We start from the raw sequence: 21,201 nt of genomic DNA, 5'->3' as shown, positions 1-21,201 counted from the left end.
GGGGGGGGGGGGGGGATCCCTGCATTTTGTTTTTGGTTCAAAATTTCCAATGTTTTGGCTGCATGCCTAAATAGGGAGCTATTTTCAATAAATAAAATGAAATTGGACCTAATGACCTCTAATGGCTTCTAATGACTTTTAATGACCTAGACCAATAAAAAATGTTTTAACTATGACTTTATGTACATCAATCGAAATCTAGAAACCCAGGGAATATAGAAGCAGCAACAAATCCAGTGGTTGGCCTTCTTTTGACATCGTAACGACCTCTAATGACCACTAATGACCTCCACATTGAAATATAGTAAAAGCAAAGAATTCAAGCTTGACCTTTAATGACCTCTAATGATCTCTAAGGACCTCCAAAATGAAATTTTTTACTTTGGCTTTATGCATATCATACAAAAGCCAGGATCCTAGGCAATACAATAAAAGTAAAAAATACAGTGTTTGACTTTCATTAGACCTCTTAACAACCTATAATAACCTCCAAATTGTAAATGTTTAAACTAGTATAGGTCGTTAGAGGTCATCAGAAAGTCAAACACTGAATTCTTTGCTTTTACTGTATTCCCTTGTTTCCAAGCTTACGCTTGATATGTTTAAAGCCATGATTAAAATATTTTCAATTTGGAGGTCATTAGAGGTCGTTATAGGCCATTAGAGGCCATTAGAAGGTCAAACACTGAATTCTTTGTCTGTACTGTATTCCTTGGGTTTTTAGATTTTGCTTTACATGCTTATAGCCACAGAAAAAAAATTAATATAGAGGTCATTAGAGCCCATTAGAGGTCGTCAGATGCTATTAGAAGGTCAATCATTGAATTATTTGCTGCTTTTATATAGCCTGGGTTCCTAGCTTTCGTTTGATATGCTTAAAGCCATATCAATTCTTGGTTTGAGAATTTATGATTCCAAACTTTGAGGACATTATCTTAACACTTTTTTAGTTTTAAAAAACTGGACTTTCAGAATCTGACATCTACAAATGGAGGGAAACATTCATAGGTGTATTTTAACATGTTGTGCTCATAGCAAAGATACCAGTGCAAGATCTCGCATATTCCCAACATGTTAATCATGAGTAATGTAATGCCAGAAAATCTAGATTTTAATTCTTATAATTATCATGTATAAAATATATGAGGTATCATGGAAAGAACTTCATGTTTCATTTTTGCGAAAGCAAAACACTTGGTGTCTAGCTGCTTATCTTTTAGAAACTTAAATATATTGTAGTAAAATGAAATATTTTAAGTGACGTCATTTTTTCAGATTTTAACAAGCATGAGCAAAGTATGGAAAAGTTTCACATTTAATTTTATATTATGTTTCTCAACCACCTCTTTTTGGAATATCCATCTTATAGATAAAGCAAGGAAGTGACTTTCTTACAACTATGAACATATTAGAATAGCTGAACATTTAAAAAAAGTCATTTAAGTAGATGAGCTCGTGTAAAAATTCCATGTACATCTTGTGAAATAAACTCAAGTTTTGCCTGTGTAAAAACTCGGTCCTAGACCCGTGATCAAATTGTTGACATTCACCTTGTCAACACGTGAATTATCATGGCATATTCACAGATCACTTGTGTCAGAAAAGCTAGTGTTCTCGACGGTTTTTTGTTTGTTGGGTATGAGGTTAAAAATCAAGATGAAATACCTTCATTGTTCTAACTTTGCAGAAAAATTATAGGGAAGAGAATTTTTTAAAAAAAATGTTAACGCTTTTTCCTCTTCAGTGTTATAAAAAACTGTTGGGGAAGAATTTAAAACAAAATTAGACTCTTTTTTTCATTTTTTTGGGGAAAAAAATTCAAACTGAATTTTTGTGTTCCCTATTTTCTGGGTTTCTTGGATAATTAACCCGTTTCTTTCCCCTTCCTCTCTTCTTTCACACTTTTTCGCTTCACTTTTTAAAAATTCTCTTCCATGTTTAATCATTATTTTTCTTCCCCCCTACCCCCACCCAATGTGATAAGGGCGGGGGGAGTTCAGTAATATATACAGTCTGGGGGATTCCTCATTGGGTTCCATTTTTCGTAGGTCGGATGGGCATTTTTCGTAGGTCGGATGGGCACTTTTCGTAGGTCGGATGGGCATTTTTTGTAGGTCGGATGGGCTCTCAACCTAACCTAACCCTGAAATACTACAAAATACGTCGGATGCACCAATATGCTGTTTTTAACGTGCCCATCCGACCTACAGTGCATCGGACCTACAACAGCTGTAAAAACCACGTGTTTGTAGGTCGGATGGGCAGTAGAGGGGATGGGCGTAGGTCTAAAAATACACCATCTTTGATTTGATATAAATACTTGTCTGTCTCCCTTTGTATCCAATGATTGGGTCCAAATGTTGTGTGGAACCTCACATGTGACATGTTTACATCTACATATGTACATATTGGGATGTGCGTGTTATATTTCTTGAAATGTTTCCAGGCCGGGTGTAAAATACTAGGCTTTCAGGTTACTTGTCTCCCATCTTCTAGTTAAAACTTTTAATAGTTGAGCATTTTCTCTTCGATAGAACAAAAATAATTTTTTTCCAAATTACAGTTTGAGACAAATTTTAATAATTCTAAGCATCCATAAACCTTCCCTTCGGTCATGTGAGATACTACACAAAATTTGAGCCCGATCGGTTTAGCTATTTTGATGTTTGTTGGAAACAAACAGACAAACAAGCAAAGTATATATATATATATATTAGAAAATAAGTTTAGCTTTATATAGTAATATGTATTTTATCTAGAAGTTGAAAGTATGTTTGACTGAAATACTGTCTGCTACTCATTTCTGGTTTTACTTCATTGGACCTAGGCATAGTCAGGTAAGATCAGAATCCTCCAGACCCATTCTATCTTCTTTTGGATCCTTTTTTATCTGGATCCATTCTACCTTTATCCAGATTGGTACCATCTTTATCTTGATCCATTTTATCTTTTTCTGGATCCATTTGATCTTTATCCGAATCTATAATGTATATCTTCATCTGGATCAGAAAAAGAAATGGACCCGGATCAAGCTAATCAAATTTCTACAAGTTTTCAAGTTTTGTCTCGTTGTCATGGTACTATTGTGGATTGAATACTAGAAACCATTTTATTTTGATGCCACTGCTTCCCACATCTGGCGTCTGACTGGAGGTCCACATATGGGGTCTGTTGCAGATTTCATTCCCTTTTGTTCTTTAAATGTATTATTCAAAAAAATGTTGTTTGAGGAAATAGTAATATTTAATTTTAACTCTGTTAAACAGAATTTACAGCAATTAAAAAGACTTCAGTGATGTGACTCTTCATGTATATAAGAATGTCCAATTTACAACCTACATTAAAAGCGATGTCTAATAAAAAGAGTAAGAGCTATCAATCCACTTCTTTTTGAAAGTTGATTATTTCAATCGTGGATTTTTTATGAAGAGTGCATTTTTCATCAGAAAAAAAATTGAGAAAATTGTCAAAATTTAACACTTTAAAAGGAAAAAATCATATATTCCTAATTTTTAATTAGATTAGATAAAAATTTACAAAGATTACCGTTATTTCTTTTCCACCGTAAAGGCAATTAAAATCAGAATTACATTTCCTTTAAATTATAAAAAATAGGTTTGTCATTTGCTGTAAGATGTTCAAGATTTTTAATCTTGAGCCAGAAGTTCTTTATGGATGTAGTTTCAAAAACATTATATGAGTATTTAGGCCCTCAATGCTATGAACAGGGATATGACTAAGTACTACAAACTCAGAGACAGTGTAAATTGTATATGTGCTATGAACAGGGATATGACTAAGTACTACAAACTCAGAGATGATGATTATAGAATTTATGATAAGTCGGAAGTAAGTATAATTTTAAATATGACCCTGTATTTTTTTTTGGAGTGGGGGGGGGGGAATACATAATCATTGAATTTTAAAATCAAGAAGACTTGGACTTAGTTTGTAAATATTTGTGTTTGCCTTTTGGAATTATAAAATTTGTTTTATATTAAACTCCAATATGAGACGTATGAAACTGTGGAATAGGTAGAGGATTGTTAGAGATAAGTGATGACTTTGAATAGTTCAACAAACTAGAAACACAGCAATTGTGAATGCGCACTATTCGCAGGGTACACTCACTCACTTAGCTTAATAAGCTACTGGAATTTTGTATTTTAACAGCATTTAAATACTGCTTAATTATCTTCTTTCTATTCTACAATTTAGTGGGCACACTGCCCACTAAACAGTATATGACATGGTCTCCAAATTTTTCATTAACAGTCATGAAACTAATTGTAGGAAAAAAATCAAACCCCTAAGTCAACTGCCTGATTGTCAAAATGCGGCCCGAAAAAGTTTTTCGATGTAATTTTAACTGATTTTACTTCAAAACGTCTTTTTTAGGCAGAAATTGGGAAATTATACAGTTCACTTAAGGCTTTGATTTTTTTGTTAAAACATGTCTTATTACTGTTAGGGAAAATTCACAAAATTTGGGGACCCTCCATCAACGGTTCTAAAAATATCGCAAAAAACACAGATTAATCTTGATTAATCTTTGAACCGACAGTTATGATTGAGTTTAGACTTAAAAATTCACTTAATTTCTATAATTTCTTTAAAATGGATTTAATTAAAATTCCCTAGGTGGCATTTTCTAAAAATTTAGATTACAACTCAGAAGGCTGCATATGAATATATTCCGAAGTAAAAAATTAGGTGTTTTGACTTAAAACCTGATGGTTCAATTTCAGCAGTGTGTGGGCGCCATTGTATAACAGATTTATTGGAAATTTAACCTGAATTTAATGCTTTCCTTTTTCACTTCACGAACACTCCCTTTAATGTTCTAGATTGTGCCTGGGTTGGCAGTAGCCACGAAATACCCTGGAAATGGTAAGAGATATTACATTTAAAGGGACAAAAGACGAATTTTAAGGTTCAATCTATTTATCATCAAATTCAAAAGTACCCATATTGGATATCAAGATAAAAATCAAGCTCTCAAGTTCTGACCGCTCATGGATTAATGTTTTGTTTAGTGACCTTTAATCGAGGAATAGTGAAGAGTGTAAACGTGTCAGATTTTGAAGCCACCATATTCTTCTGTGATTACGGCTCTGTTGCTAACATCCACGTAAGTCTCTAGGGGGTGGGGGGGGTAATTGTATATGTTGGTACCCTGTGAAGAAACCAGTGTAAATTGTATATGTTGGTACCCTGTGAAGAAACCAGTGTAAATTGTATATGTTGGTACCTGTGAAGAAACCGGTGTAAATTGTATATGTTGGTACCCTGTGAAGAAACCAGTGTAAATTGTATATGTTGGTACCCTGGAACAATTTTGTGGTTATACTTAACAAAAAATCATTTTATTTTGTATAAAAATAGCAATTTGACAAAATTGCGGATTTGAATGTTTGATGAATTAGAAAGTATTAGAAGCCAATAATATGATCTTATCCTTACCGTTCTTTAATTACTAACCATCTTCTGTGATCTGAGAGTTCCAATAATATGATCTTATCCTTACCGTTCTTTAATCTCTAATCATCTTCTGTGGTCTGAGAGTTCCAATAATATGATCTTATCCTTACCGTTCTTTAATCTCTAAACATCTTCTGATAATATGATCTTATCCTTACCGTTCTTTAATCTCTAACCATCTTCTGTGGTCTGAGAGTTCCAATAATATTGTTAGCACTTTTGTGGTTTCAACATGGAAGCTCTACTATGAAATGTCTCCAGAGGCCTAGTTGTATAAATAACTAGGCAGTTCTAGACTTGAGTAGTAAAAAGCTGAAAAGTGTTAATTTTTCTAGTGTAAATTGTATATGTTGGTACCCTGTGAACAAACCGGTGTAAATTGTATATGTTGGTACCCTGTGAAGAAACCAGTGTAAATTGTATATGTTGGTACCCTGTGAAGAAACCAGTGTAAATTGCATATGTTGGTACCCTGTGAAGAAACCAGTGTAAATTGTAAATGTTGGTAGCCCATATGGGTATAAATTGTATATGTTGGTAACCTGTGAAGAAACCAGTGTAAATTGTATATGTTGGTACCCTGTGAAGAAACCAGTGTAAATTGTATATGTTGGTACCCTGTGAAGAAACTTGCAAACCAATGGACAAGACAAATATACAAATACGTTTTTATTCTAGGTTTCTGAATTATGGTTCCTTGAAGAGCCATATGGGAATCTAGAACAGCAAGCAGTTCTTGGAAGGATATGGGGATTAGGTAATCTTGTAGCAAAAAGCGGGTAAACCTGATATTCTGTAAACTTGCAGTACGTTGTAAGTCTTAAATGATTTAATGTTTTAAACTTAGACATAATAAGATTATTCAATTCAATCAAATACTTCACATGATTAGCATAAATCATGCGACCTATTTAAATTACCCTTTAAAATATGGGCAGAGAAGGTTAACTGCATTATATCTATTCTCTTTAATCCTTTAAATATTTACCTTAAACTTAAACTGTGCGATAATTACATAATATGATGATCTTAATCATGTGATATCAATAACAATGTAGGAATTGAATTATATCAATTCCTGTTAACTTTGTAACCTAAGCTATTGAATATAGTTAGTTGATTGAGACTCTGCTTTGATTACGGTATTAGAAGTAGTCTTTGTTCTTGATGAAACATTATGAGCAGAGATCTTTGCTAGTTGATTAAGCATTAAATTGAATATATCTTGAAAGATAGCTTGTGATCTCTTTGAATTATAAAAATGGAGATCTTGCCTTGATAATTGGCAATCTGATCTAATATAGCTTAAAAGATAGCATAAGTCCTTATTGAATTATACGAGTTGAGATTTGGACTCTCTGTCCTTCAGAACCGGGGAGTTAAGCCTGGTGGAGAAATTGCCGGTGTAGCAATTTCAATAGCCTGTGAGGATTATATAACTAGGGAGTTGAGCTTGGTTGAGATTTGGGACTGTTTGTCTTTTGGTTGAGATATTGCCTTTGTGGCATTCAGAAACGAAGAGTTAGTCCTGAATGATCTTGATAACAAGAAGACCTGGAAAGATCCCTCTCAAGTAAAATTGTTTGGAGTAGGTATTAGATACAATCTAACCCCTCCCACCCTTCCATCCTGTGAAGAAACAGGTGTAAATTGTATATGTCCCTCCCCTAACCCTTCTTCTTCTCCTAATTCTCCTTCTTTCAATCCTGTTTTGAACTATTAGCACAAAATGTTGGCCACTGTACAATCAGTTAGTGGGTAAAATAATTGATTTTTTGTTGATGAAAACTTTAGTTTCCGTATCGTTTCATTTGTTAATTTTTGAGTTTACAAATATTTCATCAATTATTAGAATTCCAAGATTATAGTTTATATGTTAGTGTACTGCACTTTTCATAAGTAATGTACTAATTAATTCAAAAGTGGATAAATGTAGTAGATATACAACTACCAAAGTAGAACATATTTATTTCAAGTTATTACCGGACTACGGAAACTGACTTCGCATTGCATTATTGTGGAAAAAGTGGATCAGAAATGGAAAGTCTTCTCAAACAGCTCAAAACGCAATTATATTAGGAAAATCAACATGGGAAAAAATATGCGTGTATTTTCTTTCTGAAATGAGTATGCTGGAGAGGAGTTGATGATAAATCAAAGTTAATCTAGATTTTACAAGCTAAGTTGAGATAAATTAAGCTTAATCAAGATAAATTAAGATAGGTAAATAAATCCTGATAAACCAAAAGTGTCCTGGAGATGAAATTAAGATAAATAAACCTTAATCTAAATTAATCAAGCTTTGTTAAGATAAAAAAGCTAAAATAAGCTGAATCAACCTAAATCAATCTAAATCAAGCTAAATGAAGCGAATTTAAGCAAAATCAAGCAAAATCAAGCAAAATCAAGCAAAATCATGCAAAATCATGCAAAATCATGCAAAATCGATCTAATTCAAGATTATTTAAGCTAAATCAATCTAAATTCAGGCTAAATTAGGTTAGGTTAATAAATCCAGAGAAACCAGGAATTTGCGCAAAAAACTAACATTTTGAACTTCAGGTTTTACTGATCTTACAAAAATTCATTTGATTTGGCATGTCTGGTTTTTCAAAATCTTTAGTTAGGCTCAGTGGTTTGGAAGTTCAAAACATATCCATTATCCAAATTGATCCAGAGGGTCCAGTGCCCATTAGGAGCACTGGACCCACGAAAGGTTTGCATCAACGACACCAGTTAGCTTGATCCATAGTAATGGAGCCAGTGCTCCATGTTTTATAAAATAAAATATTTTTAAATCGTATTAATAAGGTGGAATGTTGGATATGCATCAGCCTTGCCACTGGGCTGCTATATATTATACATGAATTATTTTCATACTTTTATTAAACACATCTTTAATTTTATCTTTATTTTTAAAGCTTAATATTTTTTTTAATTTACACCTTTCTCTGTTTTTCTATCCTAACATAACCACCACTACGCTAGGATGATCATTTTAGGTACTTTATCCGATAGTTCATAGAAGATTTTTGTAGAGGATTTTTCTTGCCTGGTTCAATGGATCCATAATTTACCGAATTCTTAATTCAAAATAGAACTGGGATGTATATGTATAGCAGTAACCCGTCCACAGACTGACGATGAAGAAATCTACGGCCAACTACAAAAGTAGAACATATTTATTTTTAAAGAAAGTATCTGGTTGTCTTGTGACGCTTTGAATAAAGTCTGATTGTGAGAGGGGAGGAAGGCCAACCACAACTATTACTATCCCTAGCCACATTCTCCTCATTTTCTCGTCCGAGCCACCTCAAAATGCTCGTCCTTTCCACTAATAGAGATCTGTTTGCTTACAGAGCATCCTTACAGATTTATTTTTTCACAAATTTAAAACTTCTTTGAGAAACTTTAATATTTGAATTTTTCCCTGGTTTAAGAAAAAATATTTTTATCTGCAAAGGTTGAACATTTAAAAAAGATATTACTGGAAAGACTAGGATTTTGTGGTGGCTCGGACTAGATATTGTTGTGGTTGGACTTCCTCCCCTCTTTGTGTCGAGCGCTACAATTTCTAACTTTAGATGCTAAGACGGAGACTGATGCAGGGTTTAAACTCCTGGTTGATCTGGCTTTAAGTAGTGTACAGGGATTTGAGGCAAAGATTATGGTTTGTTTTTTCCTAATTAATTTCATATAGTTGTCTAAATTAGATGGAAAGAGGGGAGGGGGGGGGGCGAATAAGATTATGCTTTTTACATATGACGTCATTTGTGGGTCGGAGGCAAAATGGGTGTAGGCCAATGCATATTCTTTCACTGAATTGCACACCTAACCAAACCACGTCATTTATTTTTTTATCTTTTTTTATTATCTTTTTTTATTACCTTTTTTTTCTTTGTTTTCAAAACAGGGATGCGAGGCTTAGATAATGGTTAAAATTTTTGCCATCGACTTTTTTCTTTAAAAATTCGTTTTATTGGATACCAAAAGTTAAATATTGGCATTATACAGAACACAAAAAAATCGTACTTTAGGATTCTTTAAAAGATCTTTTATTGGATTTAATAAATTCTACCAAAATAGGGTTAAAAACTTGAAGGGCTGATTTTGGCCATCTTTTTTTATGGCAATGGAGGGACTGAATTGCATTGTAATGGACTAGACAAGTTTTTTTGTTGTATTTTTCATTAGAAAGAAATAATTTGGTGTCTGTAAAAATATTCCTCCCAAAAATAATTTTTGAAATATCTTGATTTTATTTTTATTTTTATTAAGTTTTTTCCTTCTTTTAGATATTTTTAAGATACTATTAAATGCAAAAAGTGTCCCAGCAAAAACTTCTTTTCACGCATAAGACTCATTTCAATAAAATAGATTTATTCAAATTTACTCAACTTCTTTAATAGCAGGTCGATAAAGATATATTTTTTCGCCCTAATGTAGGGCGTAAAGTCACTTTATTGCCCTACAATGGGAATCATAAAATGGTGATAAATTTCCTAAAATTGATTAAAATCGTAAATTTTCTGTTTAAAAGTATTAATATTTACTCGAAAAGTTTTCGGCTTCACGTAAATGTTTCTTGAAAAAAAAATATTTTTGTTGGGAAGGGGGGGGGGGGAGATTATTTTTCCACAAACTTGTTTCTAAATTGGTTGTTTAGGTTGGTACATTGATTGGTCCAACTCCGTCTCCTCTTCCCCTTGTTCTCAGGGATATCAACAGAGACAAAAATATAGCCAAGGTTATATTTTTATATTTTTTAATTTGATTTTTATTTAAAAGGGACTGTCCACGAAATTTTATGTGACTTTTCATGCAAAGATGGCAATGCCAGATTCATTTAACGGTGCACTTGAATCTGATAAATAATTTTTGGCAAATATTGTCCTTTTTATCGGTTTCAACATCCTCACAAGCTATACTCTATGGAAATCACTATTGTAGTGAAACCACGATTGAAAATAATCAGCTTTAAAAATTATAAATATTGATATCTTAATCTTACTTGATCGGACAACGCTTTTAAGGGTACCGTTGTGAATCGGGCATTGCCATCTTTCAATTGAGGTTCACTGAAAATTTACTCTTAGAGTCCCTTTAAACATTTTTTTCTTATTTCTATCTGTCGTACGTAGTGTGTTTTTTATACTATAAATAATGATTCTGGTCCAGCACAGGTTAAATCATTATGGATTACATTTATTGAACATGTAAGGTTGTCTACACATATGGACGTTTTGTATAAAGCAAAGAAATTATCTAGAATTCTTTATTAAATGTTCAAAATGGCCTCCGTTCTCTTTGGCACACAAACTGGTTCTGCTACTCTGATATGGGGTGAGACTGAGAGGGGGGCGACAGGGGTTTTAAAGCTATGCTTTTTCTACAGATTTTGCTGTACTTCATAAGGAATCCTCTCCATGACCAGGCCTAGGTCGTCTTAAAATTTTTAAAATATCGAAGCATTATTTTTGGTCCGTTACTCCAGAAAACATAATTTTTGGTGAAAATATGAAGTTACAGAAAATATGAAATCGTGGATTTAAGTGTTTTTATTTTTGGATTTTCTTTTCGAACTTTAAAAAATTTTAAATTAGCTTTTCATATGGAACAGACCTGTATAAAAAACACCCTGTAAAAACACCCTGTATAAGCGTTAAATATTGTGCTCTAGCCCGGAGGGATTCCAGACCGTATATGTTGATGCGCTGCACCCTGAGGGCGGTCTGGGGGTTCCCTTGTAGGATAAAAATCCTCAATCTTGAAACATTGGCGCATTATTCAATTCTTGAATCAGGAGTTGGTAAAACCATTGAAAACCAAAAACGACCTATAGTAAGACGACATTCAAACAACCTTTGTGTAAGGTTAAGTTAATGTTCAGTGCTGTTTAAAAATTAATTATAACTTTAATAGTAGCTTAAAGATAAAATTGTTAAGTGAAAAGTGTCTGTATCAAAATCTAAACTGTTGAAAAAAGGGTTTCATTAAGTTTTTCATAAAAACAAGTGAAAAAAGGAAAATTAATATGAACATTCTTCCTTAGTTGAAAACATGGGAAGATCTTTAAGGAATGTTCTTCACCAGGATTCGGATCAATTGTTTGAGGACGGATCTCAGATTCGCATCAAAATTAAATGGGTCTTATTCAGTGCTTTTTTATTTAGCTTTTTGTGAAGAAGGGTCTAGTCAAATACCAATTGATGAAGAAAGAAGATTTAGAACAGAAGTTGAAGAACGAAGCACTTTACTCAGATCTACTCTATGAACAGGATCAAAAAGCTGTCTTTGATTAATGGGACTGTAGATGTAATTTCAAGTGTTCCTCCGTTAGAATAGTTCATGTACATATTTGATTCACAACAGAACCCTTTAAACCTTTGTCTCATCTAAGATACATGAGATATCCTTTTTTCAATTATATTATTTTCAATTGTTGTTTCTCTTTAATTGTCACAATTGCGGAATTATGAAAAAACTAGGCTTTTAGGGCGCTTCGCGCCCATCTTCTATTTCAACTTTTATTTGTGGCTTTATCTGTGAGCATCTTCTCTTTGTACAGTATAAAACAAAAACAAAAAAGTTTGCGGGTTTCATAATATTTTTTCGCGCATTTTCAAAATTTTACAAAAATAAAAACTCATTCATAAACCTTCCCTAAGGTCAAGTGAGGTCCCACACAAAATTTTGGCCTGATCGGTTCAGCCGTTTTGACGTTTATAGGATACAAAAAACAAACAGACAGACAGACAAGCTAAATTTATATATAGATGAAGTTAATTGTCAGAATTTAGCACGATATCTTCCTTTATCGTTCTTAGATTTAAAGGATATCATTGTGAACCGGACATGCTATAGTTAAAAAAAGAGGGTCACGTGAAATTCCTTATCTAAATTTATAAAGAAGTCCTTAATTTTTTGAATATAATAACAGTTAAATTAACACTAATTTCTTCAACTCTTATTTACAAATCCTCTAAAACCTAGTTTGTTGAAATTATTGTTACTTGCAACTATTAATCGATGTAATGTCATCTGAAGAGGACAGAATTCATAACATAACCTTCGTTTGGGTCAAAAGTTATTAAAATATAAAATATTTTTATCACTGAAAACTGATATCTTCCTGTGCTGCAGAGATCAAGAGAGAAATTGTCACTTTGAAACAATTGTATCTTCTGTTGTGAATCAGACATAACCTTCTCTAGATATTACACCGGCAATCCCTTTATAACTAAATATGTATAAAGAAGGCTTTTTCCTCATTTAGACCTTCTATAAAGAACGTTTACTGGGTGAGATGAGAAAATTGAACGACCCCGCGACTGAAAGGATGGAAAGGTAACTTTTAGAACTAGATGAAATTATCAAAATCCAGAAAAAAAACTACAGTATCTTCCACATTATTGATTAGAACGGGTTCAGGGGTACCCTTGTGAATCGGACATGACCATTGGACACCTATATTTGGAAGTTACTTCAAATTACACTTCTAGTCCCTTTAATATTAATGAAGACGATATTTACAGTAATCTAAACTTTAATTTTATAAATCACACGCATTTTTGACTAACTTGGTTTTTATTACGTGTGAGGTTTTTTGGTACAGTATAGGCATTAGATTTTATTCTTAAAAGCTAAGAAGTTTAATTTTGAAGAAAAATTATTAAAGACGACATTTCTATTTTGACATTCTTTAGTTCTTTTACTTAATTTTCTACTGCACATAAAATGACCATGTTCTGTTAACATAACTAAAATAAGTGTACCTTCGATAAAGAATTATTATTTTTAATATTATTTATATATGTGCAGAGAACCCCCGCTTTCCTCTCTGCTGAAAAGCTATCCTGATCCTTGAATATTTCTATTTATCGCAATCTAACATATAGCATTGTATCTAACTGAAGGCTACTCTTTTAAAAGGATAGGGGGTAAGGTCTTAAATAACACGCGAGAAAACGGGGCCGGCAAAAATGCACATTATCATAATATTGCATCATAAAAGGCATTTTCTGCAAAATTTACAAATAATTAAGAATCTTCAAATTAGATGAACTGCGCCATCAATTCCCAAATTTATTGGAAACTGTAAAAAATATCTTAATTTAGAGTACTTCTGGAAATTATTGAGGAGAATGATAAGAAACTTAAAGAATGGAATAAAGAAATGTCATCCGACTCGACTGAGTTTAGCCCTCCCTACCTCGTGGAAGTGCTGGATTGCCCTTCCTCCTGCGAGCCCAGAGCTAAATCCTTTTCCAGGTACTGATCAATTGATAGATTTTTTAATTAGCTGTCCCAGATTTTAATTTTTTCAATTTTTAAACAACATTTTTTCATATTTTAGATAACAAAATAAATTTTAAAGAGCCCATTTTTCGTAAGTATACAGATACAATTATTTTGTAATTTTTAACAAGACAGATCTTATGTATTGTGAATCTTGGGATCAATCATTGATCTTCATCTTATGCAGACCTACGCAAAAGTTCGGGCTTCTGAGATCGGAGCTTTTTGTGTATCGTTAATCTTTGTGATTGATCTATATATCCGAGGTGGGCAGTTAGATTTATGGATAAATGTTTGATCAATTCAGGTTATCCCTGCAGTGCAGTGTAGATAACCATGGGATATCCAGGAGAAATTAAATTACTGTGTAGATTTGCATTAGATGGATATAAAGGCTTGATCCTCTCAACTCAAAGTACTAACCTCTGGTCACAATTTTAGAAATCAGTTGCAAATAAAAAAAATAACAGTTAATTAACAAACACAAATTGCTATAAAAATGGAGACAGGCAAATTGGTCAAACTGATATCCCCTTAAGTGCATGATTACTGCAGGAGGGTTAAATCCTCGCGTTTTTAGGTTTCCGCAGTTGAAAAAACCCCGGTCCCTGATCAATCACGAGTTCAAAGTTTTGAGGATTTCAAGCAACCCTGATAAGTTCCAGGCAGGGGTTTATATTTTTACATTAATCCCCCCCCCCACCCCCACTTTTAATAACATTTCTCACAAGTTCAAGATTTATATTTCTAAAGAAGAAAGAATCTAAACTTAGTAGATTTCCAATTTTTCATTTTTCCACAAACCATCAAATATCATCTCTCCATTATTTTATAGTATGTTACCCTAATAGGTTGATGAAGAGGAAAGAGAACCTGAAAGAACAAAGGTCAAAGATAACCTAGAGAAGTTTGAAGTAAATGAGAAGATAAAAAAAGTTAAAACTGACAAAGAGATTAAAGGAAACAAGAAAGAGAGTACTTCCTGTGAAGCACCAAAGCACTGTGTGGAGAAGGTTTGCTTTGCCAGTTTTCTCCTTAGGGCAGCAAAGATCTGGGTACTCTAGTCTTCTACTTTAAGCTCTTTGGTGCCTTAAGGAGAAGACTGACAAATCAAAGAAGAAAATGAAGCCGACTAAAGAGCCTCATGAGAAGGTACCGATCTCCCGTACTCCAGTCTTTTCTTTTGGTTCTTTGGTAACCTAACAAAAAAGAACCAACGAGAGAAGACTTGAGTACCAAAGATCTTCAAGGCAAAGACGGAAAAATCGAAGAAGAGTGTGAAGGCAACTAAAAAGCCCAATAAAGAAAAAAACGACCTGCGCAGTGTCATGAAATCCAATCCAACTCTAACCCAAGAAATACTCTCTGTGATGCTGAAACAACCAGCAGACGTTGCCTCCATAATCCTCAAGGATTATAAAACTCACGTCTCTAAGAAGAAGAACCCTATCAAGAAGACGGAATTAGACCCAGGGGTGTATATTTTCTTACAATGAATCTTTTTCCCACCCCACCCTCCAATTTTTTCTTGTATTTTCGCTGAATAGGGGGTGAAAAAACGTGCCCTTTTATGGCTTATTTTCTAATGTTTTTCCCAGAGCATAAATCCCCCCCCCCTCTTATTGCAGGGGGGTGGGGGGTTCTTCTTGAAAATATATACATCTGTTTAGACCTGGATAAAAATTCTCAGATTGTATCAAAGAGTAAGGTAGGTTAACAATTTAATCAAAACAAAACTTGATTAAAGCCTAAACCTAAGAAAAAAAATTCAACAAACATTGTATTTTACTGTATTTTGTACTTGCATCATAAGGTTGTGCATTGTACGATTGCAGTGGTTTATTTTATGTACTTGAGAACTTGAGATTTACAGTAAAAATACTATTCCTCAGTTGTATGTGTACTGGTACTATACCCGACCTCTGTATTAAGGTATATGCACGTGTGTTGTATCTTGTGTATCCAAGTGAGTACGAATACTGTATCTGTGTATCTAGGTATGTGCACAGTTATTACTGTATCTGTGTATCCAGGTATGTGTACAGTTACTGTATCTGTGTATCCAGGTATGTGTACAGTTACTGTATCTGTGTATCCAGAAATGTGTACAGCTACTGTATATTTGAATCCATTATGTGTACAGTTACTTTATCTGTGTATCCATTATGTGTACAGTTACTGTATCTTTTGGATCTAGGTATGTGTACAGTTACTGTAACTGTGTATCTAGGTATGTGTACAGTTACTGTATCTGTGTATCCATTATGTGTACAGTTACTGTATCTTTGTATCTAGCTATGTGTACAGTTACTGTATCTGTGTATCCAGCTATGTGTACAGTTACTGTATCTTGTGTATCTACGTATGTGTACAGTTACTGTATCTGTGTATCTAGGTATGTGCACAGTTACTGTATCTGTGTATCCAGCTATGTGTACAGTTACTGTATCTGTGTATCCAGATATGTGTACAGTTACTGTATATGTGTATTCATTATGTGTACAGTTTCTTTATCTGTGTATCCATTATATGTGCAGTTACTGTATCTTGCGCATATAGGTATGTGTACAGTTACTGTATCTTGTGTATCTAGGTATGTGTACAGTTACTGTATCTGTGTATCCAGGTATGTGTACAGTTACTGTATCTGTATATCCAGGTATGTGTACGTATACTAGGTTAGTGTCTACAGGTATTTGTTAAAGTACTATATCTGTGTAACCCGGTATTGTTTGTGTATGGGTACTGCTGTGTATCTAGGTACGTGTACGGGTAATATATCGGTGTATCCAGGTATGTGTACAGTTATTGCATATGTGTATCTAGGTATGTGTTCGGGGACTGTATCTGTGTATCAAGGTATATGTACGTGTACTGTATATGTGTGTTCAGGTATGTGTAAGAGTACTATATAACTATGTGTGCCCAGGTATGTGTAAGGAACTTTATCTGTGTATCTAGGTGTGTATCCAGGTACTGAAGCTGCCTGGTGGAACGGATCTCCGTCTAGTAAAGATAAATAATAAGACCTGGGTATCTAGCCAGGATATAGTTCAACTCTTCCCAGCAATCCGAGCTCATCCTATGAATAGCTTAGATAGGTGAGATCAAATATTTCATTCTCTCCTCCAACCCAGTCCTTTTTTGGAAATAATTTAGTTTTTATAGATTTTAAGCAAGTTTTTTAACTTTTAATTTGCGGAATTTGGAAAAATATATATGTTTTTTTGGGGAACATGAATTAACTAAAATCAAAACAGAAATGCGATCTTGAAGACATTTCTTAAAAAATTCAACTCAAATTCTCTTGAATTAGCTTTTTTCATGTTTTCGATTTCAAGTGAAGACCTGATAATATCTCAGGTTGTTAAAGTGTAAGAAGCTTGATATAGAACGTTTGATGGTTTGTAAGGATCAAGGTGAGATCTGGGAAGGATTGAAGGATTGTAAGGATCAAGATAAGATCGGGGAAGGAATGAAGGACCCCCTGGAACAAGAAGAGGAGAAGGTAAAATCAAAGAAATAATTTTCTCGTTGTACATTTGCCTTTGCCGAGAAAAGGTCGAAATAATCCCTATTTTCAAGCGTGAAGACGACATTTAGTTCTTCTTAAAGGGAGTGACCGGCAATGTATGAAACTGCAGTATTGTGGAGAAATTTTTTAGGAACCTTTTGAGACCTATAATGAGACGTTTTTACGGTGCTTATTTGTTTAGCAAGAGCACAAATTTATAAAATCATCATAGATTGTTTCATTTTTTGAGAATCTTTTTTTTAAAAATTATTCAATAACGACAACAAAAAATGTAGTAAAAATTCTACTTCTACATTTAACTAACTAGTTGTTCAGGAACAGGTTGTGAAAATAAAAACTAACTATTATCGAAAATAAGTAATCTCATTCTGTTAATGGTTTCTGTAATGTCTCATTGTTCACAAACATTTTCTGTAGATATCCAGGAAAAGATTACATTTGAAGAAATCTGCGAACAAATTCATAAAGAATACTACATTCAATATAATGATGAAAAAGAAATAAATGATTCTAGCATTGATTTTTTGAGAAAATTTCAATTATTTAATAATTTTTAAAAAATCGATTCTCTGAACGTAACCACGTAAGTGGATGATTTTAAACGTCGACTTTGCGCTCAAAATCAGTAATTATACATTATTTTTAGTTTCAACTACCATACATTGCCGGTAACTCCCTCTAAACATTATCTTGTCCAAGCTGTTCACTGTACAGCGACTTTATAATATAATAATAAAGATGGTTTTGAAGCAATAAATTAAAGTATTTAAAGTAATAATTGCATTGTTTTCATGTTCATTTGACTATTTTAAATCATAAAAATGGATTTAACTTCTTCTTTTTATTCTACAATTTTGTGGGCCGGGCACACTGTACAATGTTACTCACAAAGGATGATACTTTAATGACGACCTCAATTGTAGTTTATTAATGGTACATTTAATTATTTGTCATAGAAAATATTTGATTTACAACTGCACAGGGAACCATAAATACAAGAAGCAAGACGACTCCGTGTAGTCATCTCTCAATTATTATCCTCTATGGTTAGCCATGTGTAGCGATGGGCAATAGCTAGATGTTTCGTTTTACAGAAACTTTAAATATTTTTAACTTTTAACAGGTTTTACGACAATCTGAAAGGGGTCGAACTAAAATTGTATTCTGTAAAAGTTTGCTTTTATCAAACTTGCAAAGTTGTTATCCTATGTGAAAATATAAGGCAAAAACGTTTTAAAACGCATGTTTTTGGGCTCGTTTTTGCCTTATATTTTCTTCTAGGGTAACAAATTTGCATGTTTGATAAAAGCAAACTTCTACAGAATAAAGTTTTAAAATGTTGGAAACCTTCTCATATAGTCAAAAAAAATTTAATTTTCTAAAAACATTAGTAGTTTCCGAAAAACTAATCTGGTTATTGCCCAATGCCCATCCCTAGCCCTGTGTAATACTGAAATGAAAACTTTAAAGCAGCAATTAATTTTGAATAAAGTTAATTTATTTTGATGTCTTAAAAATAGCAAAATACATTTCTTTGAAGCAGATCTGGTTTCTTTGAGCTTAAAAATAATAATATATTTAAATCATGTATTCTTTGTATTTTTAGATCCTGTATTCTTTGTACTTTTAGATCCTGTATTCTTTGTATTTTTAGATCCTGTATTCTTTGTATTTTTAGATCCTGTATTCTTTGTATTTTTAGATCCTGTATTCTTTTTATTTTTAGATCCTGTATTCTTTGAACCATCTGCCGTTGATTATCCGTGCACTGTCTCAAAGTCCAGCCAGCGCTGAAGTGTTAATCGGCATGATCAATTCTAATATGTGCTAAAGCATTGATCAGCAGATTCAATTCTAATAAGATCTCGAGAATTAATCAACATGATCAATTCAAATAAGTGCTAAAGCATTGATCATCATAATAAATTCAAGTGAATGCAAAATCATAATCAGCATAATCAACTCATAGAAGCTTTGATCAACATAAGCATTTCAAATAAGAGCTTTATTATCAAGTCTTTCTTCAAAATATTCAACATTTGCTTTAGGGCAATTAATTGTTTCCTAGTTCGGTTCAAATACAAAAATGTAATCTTATGTATAGGTTGGATTTATTCAATAGCAAGTAGTTAAACTTTGTATGGATAGTGGAACCACTTCTCTGGTACACTTGGTATTAAGAAGAGAAGATCAACTACCTGTATCTAGTTCATCTAGTTCTTGCTTTGCATTTTATCTGAGCCCATGTTTAAAATCGGATGAAGGCTAAAATTCTTTTTTAGTTCTAAGACGGTGTAAATGTAAATTCAGAATAAAATGTCGGTGACTGAAATGTCAAAACAGATATGTGTGATTCATGTGTTGGATTTTTTCCGAAATTTTCTTTTTTTTGGGAATAAAGTTTTTGTTTAAATTTCCAGGATTTCGAAATTTTTTAAGTTGAATATTTTCCGTTTGTTTTTCCTCCAAAAAGTGATTTCTTCATTTCTGCTTCAAGACATTTTAAGATAGAATTAATCTACAATATCTTATACATTTTTCATCAGATAAAGGCTTAAAGGGTATCCTTGAAATTGTAAAACGGCCACTCCCCCCGAAATGTCTGGCCAATCAAAATTTTCATCTACAGGAGGGAGGGAATCCCCGGACGCCATGAGCCTCCGCTATGCAAACACGAGCCTCCCAAATTTGCTAGGCAGACCAAGCTTACATTAGGAGCCTCCACCATACAGCACAGCTTTTTTAAATCTTGCAGTTTTCATGTGTATAAAAAATTTGAACAATTTTTTTTGACGTAGTGGCATAAGAAGTTTACTAAAGGTTAGAGTTATTTGTTATGTGGACTCATAAAGTGGTTTATAAGATTTTTACTAAAGCTCGAAACATTTCTTACGCAGAAAGGAAGATATTTGGAGAAATATTTCTAGAGTAAACTTAGTTTGTTTTGTTGTAATCTTTGATTTAAACAATACCTCTTTTTGAAAAATGTTAAGATTCAAATAAATGATACAAATTTTCTAGATCTACAAAAAAGGTATCGCTTAAATCAATGATTATAAAGAAGAAATTCAATGGAAATGAAAGTAAAATTTTTTGTGTAAAAAATATTAAGAATTTCATATAATACTTAATTAGTCATAATTAGGCGCGATTTAGGATTATTGATAAATACTTCTCATATTTGAGAAACCTCATATGCCACATTTGTAAAATAAACTTTTATTTAAATTTAAAACAAGTTTTTAAAAACCTCCTATATTACACAGACACATTTTGATGTATTGTGCATGCTCATTACTGCACGACTGAGGCTCGGTCTGCCTAGATAATATGGGAGGCTCGTGGCGTCCGGGGGTTCCCTCCCTCTCTACACTCGAGTTCATTTGATAACGCCAAAACAATTGCCAATATTTTAATTTAATTCCGTTAATAGAAAGCATAAAATCTTGTTAAAATCTATTAGGTTCTTATTGTTTAAACCAAATTATGAAGTACTATTGAAGAAAAACATATTTTACGATTGCTTAAGACAAAATTTTGAAACTACATTAAACTTACTGAAAATAGAAGAACAGCTTGTCTGGTTCTCGCAAAAAAAATGTCCGCGCTCTTACAGTAACTGAAATGGAACTGTAGACTTGTTATAATTGTTTTGATGATAACTGTAAGAAATGTATATTATTTTGCCGAATGTTTATTATGTTCAGTAATAGTGTTCCAGGTAGGATAACGACGACATTTTTTATAGTTTAAATACAGGTTCAAAAGATATTGGTGTGAATCGGACAGTCTGGAAATTAAGGCTATCTAGAATCTAGAAATGTTGTTAGTTTAGCCTTTGAAGAAATATTTGTGAGGCGGTTTTTATACATTAATATAACATGGAT

The 21,201-nt window shown here is 33.0% G+C and overlaps 1 protein-coding gene across 7 annotated transcripts in view; it reads left to right on the top strand.

The window, feature by feature from the left end:
* The window catches only part of LOC111712394 (uncharacterized), a 22,875-nt gene extending 3,144 nt beyond the window's left edge, over positions 1-19,731 (top strand). Inside the window, exons 4-22 of one of the 7 annotated variants that reach the window (XM_023486987.1) lie at positions 2,760-2,837; positions 3,709-3,728; positions 3,789-3,849; positions 4,848-4,890; positions 5,037-5,131; positions 6,160-6,238; positions 9,066-9,151; positions 10,148-10,228; positions 11,655-11,759; positions 12,758-12,828; positions 13,600-13,752; positions 14,360-14,444; positions 14,631-14,792; positions 14,875-14,931; positions 15,021-15,252; positions 15,450-15,487; positions 16,741-16,880; positions 17,143-17,287; positions 19,041-19,731. In XM_023486987.1, coding sequence (XP_023342755.1) covers positions 2,760-2,837; positions 3,709-3,728; positions 3,789-3,849; positions 4,848-4,890; positions 5,037-5,131; positions 6,160-6,238; positions 9,066-9,151; positions 10,148-10,228; positions 11,655-11,759; positions 12,758-12,828; positions 13,600-13,752; positions 14,360-14,444; positions 14,631-14,792; positions 14,875-14,931; positions 15,021-15,252; positions 15,450-15,487; positions 16,741-16,880; positions 17,143-17,287; positions 19,041-19,145 — 1,836 coding nt within the window. In that variant the 3' untranslated portion in view covers positions 19,146-19,731. Of the gene's footprint in view, positions 1-2,759; positions 2,838-3,708; positions 3,729-3,776; positions 3,850-4,847; positions 4,891-5,036; positions 5,132-6,159; positions 6,239-9,065; positions 9,152-10,147; positions 10,229-11,654; positions 11,760-12,757; positions 12,829-13,599; positions 13,753-14,359; positions 14,445-14,630; positions 14,793-14,874; positions 14,932-15,020; positions 15,253-15,449; positions 15,488-16,740; positions 16,881-17,142; positions 17,288-19,040 lie in introns of all 7 variants that reach the window. The other 6 variants (XM_023486982.1, XM_023486988.1, XM_023486985.1 and 3 more) reach the window with 6 other exon arrangements.
* The last annotated feature ends 1,470 nt before the right edge of the window (positions 19,732-21,201 follow it).

Source organism: Eurytemora carolleeae, unplaced genomic scaffold (assembly GCF_000591075.1).
Source record: "Eurytemora carolleeae unplaced genomic scaffold, Eaff_2.0 scaffold1241, whole genome shotgun sequence".
NCBI classification, from domain to species: domain Eukaryota; kingdom Metazoa; phylum Arthropoda; class Copepoda; order Calanoida; family Temoridae; genus Eurytemora; species Eurytemora carolleeae.
Note: the sequence above shows the minus strand (reverse complement) of the source record. Positions and strands in the feature narration are given on the sequence as shown.